Source organism: Lynx rufus, unplaced genomic scaffold (genome assembly GCF_022079265.1).
Source record: "Lynx rufus isolate CCGP_SWC_20201006 ecotype Redwood Valley unplaced genomic scaffold, mLynRuf1.p SCAF_1, whole genome shotgun sequence".
Lineage (NCBI taxonomy): Eukaryota > Metazoa > Chordata > Mammalia > Carnivora > Felidae > Lynx > Lynx rufus.
The window spans coordinates 84,392,674-84,403,498 of NW_025814823.1; the positions used below are offsets into that span (position 1 = coordinate 84,392,674).

The 10,825-nt window shown below is 42.3% G+C and overlaps 1 protein-coding gene across 1 annotated transcript; it reads right to left on the minus strand.

Moving 5' to 3' along the window:
* Window positions 1-802: 802 nt before the first annotated feature.
* On the minus strand, window positions 803-8,946 carry LYPD8 (LY6/PLAUR domain containing 8). The gene is made up of 5 exons (XM_047072531.1): window positions 8,892-8,946; window positions 8,387-8,506; window positions 6,403-6,570; window positions 4,379-4,516; window positions 803-1,102 (listed from the first exon to the last, which is right to left on the minus strand). The coding sequence occupies exons 1-5, from the start codon at window positions 8,944-8,946 to the stop codon at window positions 813-815; spliced, it is 771 nt and encodes a 256-aa protein (XP_046928487.1). The 3' UTR covers window positions 803-812.
* Window positions 8,947-10,825: the final 1,879 nt, after the last annotated feature.

A 10,825-nucleotide genomic window follows, 5' to 3' on the forward strand; every position in this document is an offset into this window, starting at 1 on the left:
AATCAAGACCCACATTGGTTTATATACCTTCAAAAAATTTTTATTACAGAAAACTCCATTCTTCCAAGTCCGTTTCAAGGCCCACCTTATTTATTAAACTTGGACTTCTGTGTCTATTGGATTGAATACCTTTCTTGTTCCTTGGGTATCTGATATGGAGTCAAAAACTCTGTCTTTCATTGTAGGTTCTCGAGAAGAGGGACTGGGGCTCCGTAGCTACATTCCATTCTGTGAAGGCTATGAAACATCTGGTCACCTGGAGCACCAGCAGCATTATGTCTCTGCCTGTGAGGTTAGGCAGGGGAGTCTGCCATGCTTCAGCATCTCCTCTGCACCCCTCTTTGGGCCCTGTGGACAATGTCACTGTGGGCCTGTGACCAGATCAAGGACCATAACTGAAGAGCCAGATATCAGTCCTAGGGTTAACACAGGGCATTACAGGCATGACTGTGTGCAGGTGGGGATGGTGGCATGTCAGTCCCCAGAAGTGCAGGGCTTTAGGCAGAAAATGCCAATAAGGTGAAAGGGTCTGTTTCTCAGAAGCAAGATGAGCAGATTAGGGAGGTCCTGGGAGCCCACACACTAAGGTGCACAGGTTTCAAATGCAAGAAATTGGGTTGTGGTGCTGGACAGCAGCTGAAAGGAAGCCCATCCCAGAGCACATCAGGACAGATTTGGCCAGCCAGTGAACCAGTGCTTTAATAATGGAGAAAAATGTGGCTGTCACAGGGCTTTGCATGGAAGGCTGTGACTGCTATTTACTGAGCAATTAACAGGGGAAGTGTGAGGCATTTGAGGGCAGCAGTTGAATCTCAGAGTAGCAGCCTCAGCAGAAGGAGGCTGGCAAAGGCTGCAGGGGTGAAAGAGACTTTGGACCCCATATCTGGGGTGGTGGGCTCATTGGAGATGGGTGTTGAGGAGCTGCCAACAGGAGGGGTGGTCAAGGTTGCATTGGGAATGGTGGTTGAGGAGGTGTTGGCACTGTCTACACACTCAAACTTTCGGAAGATGACTCCTCCAATTGTCCGGTTCTCAGAAGATAGGAACTGACAGGTAGAGTTACTGATGTTGGAACAGCCTTTCAGCACAAGCGTCTTAGACTCTGTGAATGCAATGGAGACAGTAAGGACTTCACCTCCCTTTTTGTGCTTCTTCCACAGGCCTCTCAGCAACCTGAAACTTGTTTTAAATCTAAAACAAGAACTTAGAGGAAGGACCTAGGATCAAGAACACCAAATGGAGGGGTGCCTGGGTGGCTCAGTCAGTTAAGTGTCTGACTCTTGATGTTGGGTAAGGTCATGGTCTCATAGTTTGTGAGTTCCAGTCCTGCATCAGGCTCTCCACCAACAGCACAGAGCCTGCTTCAGATCCTCTTTCTCCCTTTCTCTCTGCCTCTCCCTCTCTCTTCCTCTGCTCTCTCTCTCTCTCTCTCTCTCTCTTTCAAAATAAATGAACATTAAAAAAACAAAATAACACCAAATGGTAATAGCAGAGGGGCCACATAGGTCAGAACACAGACCCCCACCTAACTCTAGAAGAAACTGAAGCTCCAGAGCTTCAGAAGCCTGAGCTAACAGAAATGAGCCTGGGACTCAAATCTCCAGTGTTTACTTGAGGAGCTGACAGGTGACAAAATCCAGGGATGGGTTCATCCCCTCTGCTCTCAGTCCAGGAAGGTCTTCTCCCAGACTCCCCTCCTCCAGGTTCTGCTTTCCATCCCCACTTTTCTTTAGACCTGAGTTCTCTCTGCCTGAATTTTCTCTAAGAAAACTAGAGGTGATCTTAATTCTAAATCTGAATTATATTGTATTTAACCCTGTTAAAGGTGCAAGTCCTAGGAAAAGGCCAAGGGAATTTGCAAAGAAGATGTTGTTGTGATTGCAACTACCATTATTGAGCTCATAGTATGTGCCAGTATTGCTCTGATGGCTACAACTTAAACAGCTCTGGGGAACAGACAGTTCACAGGGGAGGAAAAACCTGGAAGGGACTAGCTACTTATCTGAAGAAGGGCTACAAACTTGCTTTGAGAAGGAAGGAAAACTCTCCAAATCCCTTTGAAGAAAACAATGACTTACTTTTCTATAGAAAATAGCAGTGCTGGAGATTGAATTAGAGTGAGCTCCAAAAATGTGTTGCTTGGCACATGTCTACAGTATTGGGGGGGGAGTGGGAAAAAATAAACAAACAAAAAACACCCCTACATGTATGGCCACTTTGATCTGTCTGGCCTTCAGATTAAGTCAAATACTATGGATTTAAAAAAAAATCTATCCTTGGCACCAAAAGATACCTGGGAACAAGCTGAGTGGAAACAGAAATTCTTTCTGATGTTGTTGTTATCTTTAGACATAGTTTAGAATTAAACATCAGAACTGTGTTTAAATCCTAGGGATTTTTAAATTTTTTTTGAAAATCCTTATATCACTAAATGAGAGAAGTCAATGTGAAAAGGCTACATACTATATGATTCCAAATATATGATATTCTGATAAAAGCAAAATTATGGGGAGAGTACAAAGATCTGAGGTTTCCAGGGGTAAGAGATTAATAGAGGATTTTTAGGGCAGTGAAACTACTGTGTGTGATGCTATAATGGTAGATACATGTCATTATACATTTGTCAAAACCTATGGAATATGCAACACAAACAGTGAATCCTAATGTAAACCTTGGACTCTGGGTAATAATGATGTGTCAATGTAGGTTCATAGATTACAACAAATGTTCGATTTTGGTGTGGAATGTTGATAGCAGGGGGAGTCTATGTATGTGTGGGAACACATATGGGGTATGTGGAAATCTCTTTACCTTTTTCTCAATTTTTCTGTAAACCTAAAACTCTTCTAAAAAATCTTTAAAAAAGTAAAAAATAGTTTCAAGATACGTGTGATTTTTGACCCAACTGAAAAATCTGCAATTACATGTAAACGTGGATTTCCAATACTATAATTGCCATTAACAAAAGTTGAAATTAAATTGTACTTGAGTGTTGGTGTTCTTAAACTATTTTTATTCTGAGCCGTATTGTGACGGAGACTCACTGGCTGTTCTAATTTTAGCTTCATGTCTCTTCCTTTCCTGCTGGGCCACCACTAGACACCATTAGAATGCATTTCCACCCTCCAATGCAGTTTGGGTTCTGGCCAACAGAATGTGAGAAAGTTACTCATGCACCTCCAGGCCTTGCCTATAAAAACCTGCCTGCCTGGGTGCCTGGGTGGCTCAGTAGGTTCATGAGTTTGAGCCCCCCATGGGGCTCTCTGCTGTCAGTGGGGGGCCCACTTTGGATCCCCTGTCTCCCTCTCTCTGCCTCTCTCTCTCTCTCTCTCAAACATAAACTTTAAAAAAAAAAAGACTTTCCTGCCTTCCTCCACTCCTTCTCTTTCCCCCACCTATTGGTGAGATTCAAAGAATATAGCAGGCAGCTGCCAAGTCCTGGGTAGGTGGGAACCAGAGCCTCGAGATGGAAGAAACACAGGCCCCAAAACTCTGCAATCGACTGCCATATGAGCAAAAAATAAACATCTGTTACATTGAGCCAGAGGATTTAGAGGTTGCTTTTTAACAGTAATAAACATAACCTAACTAATAAATGTATTATTCCTTAAATACTTGGGTATAGTATTAGTTTGTATTTTATAATGGTTAACTTGTGGGGCTCCTGGGTGGCTCAATCAGTTTAGAGTCAGACTCTTGGTTTCAGCTCAGGTCATGATCTCATGGTTTGTGAATTCAAGCCCCACATCAGGCTTTGTGCTGACAGCAGAGAACCTTCTTGGAATTCTCTCTCTCCCTCTCTCTCTGACCCTCTCTTACTCTCCCTCTTCCTCTCTAAATAAATAAATAAATAAATAAATAAATAGTTAACTTGTATTTCATAATGGTTAATATCAAATTAATTCTATAGAAAAAAAGCAAATTGTTGGCTCTTAAACCCAATCTAACTTTTTCAGTCAGGTGATCCATGTTGTCATAAGCCGACACTTCTCAGTGACAAGTAGAGAGAAAAGTGTTAAGTATTAAAAGGAAATAAAAGCAAACACACACCCCCACAGAACAACCCAACCTAGTAAAGAAATAAATGCCAGGAATGACATGATCCACTTAAACAGGCCTGGCTTGATTATAAGCCACAGTAGAACAAGGTTCAAGAGGTGGACAGCCCAGAAGGAATGGTTCTGGACTAAGGTGGCAGAAGTGGCAACCAGCTCAAGGCTACATTAACAGCCTCACTATCTCAAAGACATTCTGACCTTGTCTTTTTATCCTACTAACCTCCCCCAGCCTTCTTTTGTTAACCTAGAACTTATTACCCAACGCTTGATATGTTTTCAACTCAAGTCTCATAAAAGGAAATTAAAACCCCAAGACGTACCAGTCTTAAATTCTGCAACTAGACTAACACACCGTTCTTCTTTATAACATTTCCTGGATTTCACACTACAGGAAGTTTCATTAGATCCATAACATGCCAGACACTCTGTGTTGTTGGACACATCTTCCTGTAGAGGAGCTGGGAAGAATAAGAGTAATTTTTTTTTTTGTTTTTGTTTTTTTTTTTTTGTTTTTTTTTTATATATATGAAATTTATTGACAAATTGGTTTCCATACAACACCCAGTGCTCATCCCAAAAAGAGTAATTTAAAACAATGTTAAAACACAGAACATGGCACTGCCTTGTACTGAAGGAGACAAGCAAGCAAATATGCTGGCCAGAGAGAACTTGAGAATGGGCAATTGCATGAAGACACTAATCATCCCAGCCGAATAGTTACATATCCCCCCAAAACAGTTATAGCACACAACCCCACACACTTGCCCTTACAAACCATTCAGTCTTTAAGAACTATGGTCAGTGGTTGTGTTGGGCTGAGAAGAAAACCAACCGATGGCAACATTAGCCAGCTATGCTGAACACACCAATAAGTGTATAGATGTTACTAAATCTTTCTCTGAATAGGGGTACCTGGGTGGCTCAGTCAGTTAAGCATCCAATTTCAGCTCAGGTCATGATCTCACAGTGAGTTTGAGTCCTGTGTTGGGCACTGTGCTGACAGCTCAGAGTCTGGAGGCTGCTTCAGATTCTGTGCGTGTGTCTCTCTCTCTGCCCCTCCCCAACTCGTGCTCTGTTTCCTTCGCTCTCTCTAAATATATATATCTCTCTCTCTGCCTCTCTGTCTCTCTGTTCCTCTCTCCCCAAAATAAATAAACCTTTAAATAAATAAATATTTCTCTGAATAAATGAACACATGCCATTACTTACCAAAATTATACTGAGACCCAGTTCTGCTATTAATGACCTATGCTAGAACTATGACCAATTAACCTTGCCTTTGTGGCTAAGTTTTCTTCTCCTTGAAAAGAGAGCTTTGGTAGGAGGGGCATCTGGGTGGCTCAGTCAGTTAAGTATCCTACTCTTGATTTCAGTTCAGGTCAGGATCTCATGGTTCATGAGTTCAAGCCCCACATCGGGCTCTGCACTGACAGCAAGGAGCCTGCTCGAGATTCTCTCTCCCTCTCCATCTGTTCCTCTCCTGCTCTTTCTCTCTCAAAAATAAATAAACAGTAAAAAGAGAGAGAGCTTTGTATGGATCAACAGTTGTCAAATTATGGTCCAAGAACTACTGGGAATCACCCAAGAATCTTTCAGGGAGTCCACAAGGTCAAAACCATTTTCATGATAATACTAAGATGTTCGTTGCCTCTTTCACTCTATTTCTCTCATGAATGTACAGTGGAGTTTTTGAAAGGTTACATGACATGAGAGATTGCAACAGATTAAATAAATGCACAAGCAAATCTGAGAACCCAGTTGTCTTCTATTAAGCCAGAAACCAAAGATGTTTGAGAAAATATGTAACAATGCCACTTTTCTTACTAAACATTATGTTTTGTTTTGGAAGATATGCTTTTTTCTATTTAAAAATGTTATTAATGTTCACATGTGGGTTTATTATTTTTTAGTAAGCTCAATAAAGATTTTTAAAATTTCTTTTGGACAATTTTTTAATTTTTAAAATTTCTAATACAGTAAATACTGATCATATGGATCACATAAATCAAAGTTCTCTGGAGTTCGCCATAATTTTTAATACCTACAGTCTTAAAATAGGGCCTGAAACCACATTTTAGAACTACTAATAAGCATCTAATTCCATCCAACTTGGAGTGCTGTGACTTCTGTCTGTACTTAGAAAAGAGGAAAGCATGAGAGTAGTGGTGGTTTTCCCATTTTCCTGTAATTGTTGTAATTGTTGTAAGTCAGCTATTTATATTACTTAGATATGTACTGAAGCTCTTGGACCTGAGATGTACCCCAGAGAGTGAGAACCACAGGTGGCAAAGGAAGGGACAGGGCCAGGTAGACAGAGGGAGGATGGCACATTGCCAGCACCCACCTAGAGCATCACTGGTGTCATTACACTCCTTCCCTTGGCAACACTGGCTTGCAAAGTGAAAACGTTCTTCACCAGACACGTGGACAGTGAAAGCTTCAACCATGTCTCTTCCTTCCCTGCAGTTCTCTGCAGAGCAGGCCTTATCCTGATATAATGCAATGGCTGCCGCTGCACAAAGACAAACACAGAATATCATCCCTGGGTGCTGAAGCTTCAGAGAGGGCAGAGACCCTGAATAGTGACTGCTTCAGGAAACAGTAGAAACATATCCTCAGTTCAATGTGATTTCAGAGACACTTGGGAGAGTTTCCTGCAAAAAGAAAAAATTTTCCCCATGAGGTAGTTCCTTCCTTTAGCAGGAGACTAGCAGAGGTGCAGGCTAAACTTGAGGACAAAGACTGATGAGGAGCTTGAAAATGGTAGTTCGGGCCAATATTCCAGAGTGCACTTATCAGTCTTAGCATCTTGAAAAATAGCCAAGCAGATCTGATGGTCCTAAGTGCAATCTGATGTTAAACCTGAATACAGTCAAGCTTTTAGATCAGAGCTATCTGATATGGTAGTTAGTAGCTATATGTGGCTATTTAAAATTCAGCTCTTCAGTCATATAACCACATTTCAAGTGGCCAATAACTACATGAGGCTACTATATAAGACAGCATTGATGTAAACTTTTCCATTATTGAAGAAGGTTCTACTGAGCAGCATGGATCCAATTTATAGGAAAATACCAGAAATAGGGGAAGAAAGAAATGACACCACAAAGAAGCAATTAACCAAAGCCAGAATATGAGACAAATATAGGACAAATGGTCCAGTTTCTCCAACAAATCAGTGGGATTGAACAACAACAACAAAATGATGATTGATTCCTGTTATAAAACAAATTGGACATATTAGATCTGACAGCAAAATACAGTGTGGGGATTTTGTTTATATATAAATTCTAATACATTAACTATAACACAACATCTGAAACAATTGAGACATTTTTAAGATGTCCTGGCTACTACAGAAAATCAAAGAATTCCAGCTAATTTTCTTAGGCATATAAAGGTATGGTAGTTACATAAAAAGAAAAAAAAAGTCCTTATCAGAGATGAATAGTGAAGTATTTTTAGGTGAAATTACATGATATCTAAGTTTGCTTTAAAATACCATTGCATGGGCACCTGGGTGGCCCAGTTGGTTAAGCATCCAATTTTGGCTTAGGTCATGATCTTATGGTTCATTAGTTCAAGCCCCACATCAGACTCTGCTCTGGCAGCTTGGAGTTTGCTTGGGATTCTGTCCCTGCCCCCATCTCTTTCTGCCCCTCCCCCACTTTCTCTCTGTCTCTCTCTTTCTCAAAAAAAAATAAGTAAATTTTAAAACAAAAGAAAAAAGAAATTTCAAAAAATAAATAAAATTATTACAAAAAAAGGCAAAATGTTGATAATCATTGACACAGGATAGTGGTTACATGGCAATGCATTATATTCTTCTTCTTGCTTTTGTGCATATTTGAAAATGCCCATAATAAAAAGTTAAAAATAAATCTAAGTGCTCTGAGAGGTAACAATCATGCCAGGAAAACACCCTGGGAGGGAGTATGAATGAAAGTATGTTGGATCTGGAACAGGAATGAGCACTGAAACAGAGAAAATTGGGGAGGAAAAATGGAAGAATGCAAGCACCCAGAGCAAAGTTCCTGCTTTGCAGTTTACTAAGAGGTTCCCCTGCTTCTCACATCCACTAATTCAGGTACAGAATGAGATTTCAGTCAAGGGCAGCCATTCCAAAAAGCCACAAGGGCTTGTCTGTTTGCTCCTGCATTTTCATCTGACTTCTGAATTTTGCTTCTTCTGGAAGGCATATTCATGAGCCCATCTCTCTCTTTGCACAGCTGGGCCTTTCCTCAGCCTTCCTTTCTTCCCTGGCCCCCCTCTCCAGCTCCTGCCCCATGCAAATCCCAGAAATGGGGCTTATAGCATCCCAGACTCACCTAGAGAAGAGTTGGCCAAGAAACTGGTACAGCTGACATTGGCACTTGAGGGACACCCAGTGATGCTGCTGTTGACACAGGAGTTTGTCAATGAATTACACTGCACACAACTCAGGGATTCTGGGGAGACAAGATGTCCAACATTGTCAACATTCAGGAGACACTTATAGAGTGTACTATGGGCAAAACACCACATCCATCTCAAGCTAAAGGAATAGCTGGGAGGTATCCCTTCCCTCTGGCATCCCCCAAACTTGAGGCTGTGAGATATAGCCACCCCCATTAGTTTCTCTCCACTGTCCACCATTTCCCACTGGGAATAACCACAGCACAGAGCTCCAGCTCCACTGACACCAGTGTGCACAGAGAGGTCTCCCATTATCCACTGACCAGACTTTGACATGAGAGGCCACATGAGAGAACCCCAGAGCACCAAGAACAGAAGACCTTGATGAGGTGTGAAAAGAGGTCTTTATTCCCAAAGGGTGTCATTGTTTTCCCTCACCTACAGCTGTTACCACAAGTGCCGCGATGATACAGGTAAGGAGGATGCCTTTCATGGTGCTGGATCTGGTGTCTCACAAGGACAAGGACTGTGGCTGTACAGCTCTAAGCCTGAAGAGACACAAATAAGGCAGTCTGGGGTATTGGAATATCCCCTAATTGTAATCATACTTTGATAAGACCAGCACACAGCCCATCCTTGTGAAAGAAAGAGTCATCATTCTTAGCTGTGAGCACAGATTTGTGATGCAGTTTCTATGCAGTTTCTATCAGTCTGGGATTTCCCCAATTCTGGATGCCTGCAGAAACATCTACACACAGATACAAAACGCAGCCTGTGCATTTCCTACGGAGCCACTTCAGGTACAAGATGGGCAAGCAGAAGATTGCCAGCCCCACTGGGAATGGGATCCAAGAAGAAAGCTGGGCTTTCCTGTCCCAGAGCATAATGTAATCCTCTAGCTAATATCTGGCCTCATACACATAATTGAGGGGCTTACCGTTGTCATCACCACCCCAGTGGGCAGACACCTATTGAGAACTTTATTCTGAGCACTCTGTGTTCTTTAATTCATGTAATGCCTCCACCCTAGCAGACAGGTACTATTATTAACATCGCCCTCATTTCGTAGGGAAAATCAAGTCCCAGAGAGGTTAAATAAATCACTCAAAGTCAAGGTCACATTCTTGGGAGGTGATAGAGCTGGGGTTAGCTAAGGCCCCTAACCACCACCCACACTGCCTCAAACTCATGTGAGTACCAGAGCCCCAGGCCTGAACACAATCAGCCTACAGGACTGAACCAGAGGCTCCAGCACACCAGTCTTTCTGTATCCACCAATCATCTGATAGCTACAGTTTCTCTGTATTCATTAGGATCCTGAATCAGAGCTCCCAGAATTTCATCTTGCCCATGTATCAAAGGAGCAAGGAGGGGAAGTATCTGGCTCTGCACGGAGTCCTTCCTGATTGTTAGCTCATTTACCCTATAAACAGTAGCCACAAGCTGCATGTGGCTATTTGAATTTAGATCCATTGAAATGTTGAAAAAAAAAAACAACATTCTGTTTCTCAGTCACCTGGCTAGTGACCACTTATTGGCCAGCACAACTTTGGAACATTTCCTTCATCACAGAAAGTCCCAGCTCACAGTGTTGCTTATTGCTCTGCTCAGCAGGTGGCAAACTTATAGACAGAGATAATGTATGCTGCCCAAATTCACCCAGCTTGTTAGGCCAAAATTGGGACTTCATTCTGCATCCTTTAAGCTCCAAAGCTGAGTTGCACCATGATAGGGAGAACTGACCTTCACCTGGGAGCTGCAGCCCACCTCTCACCTCTCACCTTTCCACACTACATACATGTACACACCACACACACCACTTCAACTATGATCTCTTAGTTGACTTATTAGGGGTTGGTGAAAATGAAGAGAAACTAGTTCAATCAGGGGAGGCAGATGGGCCCATATATTATCTAATGGCCACAAAATATAAAAAAAAAAAGGAGAAAAATTAAGTATGTCTAATTTGAAGCTTGTGGCAGATGTTCTCTTCATTGCACCCTGCATGTGCCCATGCCCGATGACCCCTCCAGGCTTCAGGAACCCCAGTAGGGAGAGAGGCTCATGGGGGTGAGACTCCTGGGAAGGGTCTTCTCAAGCCTTGTGAGTGTGGAAGAGGATGGAAAGGGAGGTAAAGAGGTGAGTGTAAAGAGGCCATAGCAGCCATGCCTGGTACATAAATTGCTTCTCCTTGTGGCATAAACATGATTATTAGCCTCATTTTCATAGGGAAATAAAGGAGGCCCAGAGAGATCAGGATCCAGTCCAGGGACACATGGCAGAGAGTCAGAGTTTGGAATGGTGAGAACTTGGGCCCTGCTTGCCACCTCTGAAGCCAGTGAGGTGGAGGTTGGGAAAGGGAGCCTCATATG

Coding starts and splice junctions, on each gene's coding strand:
- LYPD8 (XM_047072531.1), bottom strand. CDS start 8,946: ATGAAAGGCATCCTCCTTACCTGTATCATCGCGGCACTTGTGGTAACA. Junction 6,571..8,386: donor CTTGGCCAACTCTTCTCTAG/GTGAGTCTGGGA, acceptor GTCTTTGTGCAG/CGGCAGCCATTGCATTATAT. Junction 1,103..4,378: donor AGTTGCAGAATTTAAGACTG/GTACGTCTTGGG, acceptor TTGCATTCACAG/AGTCTAAGACGCTTGTGCTG.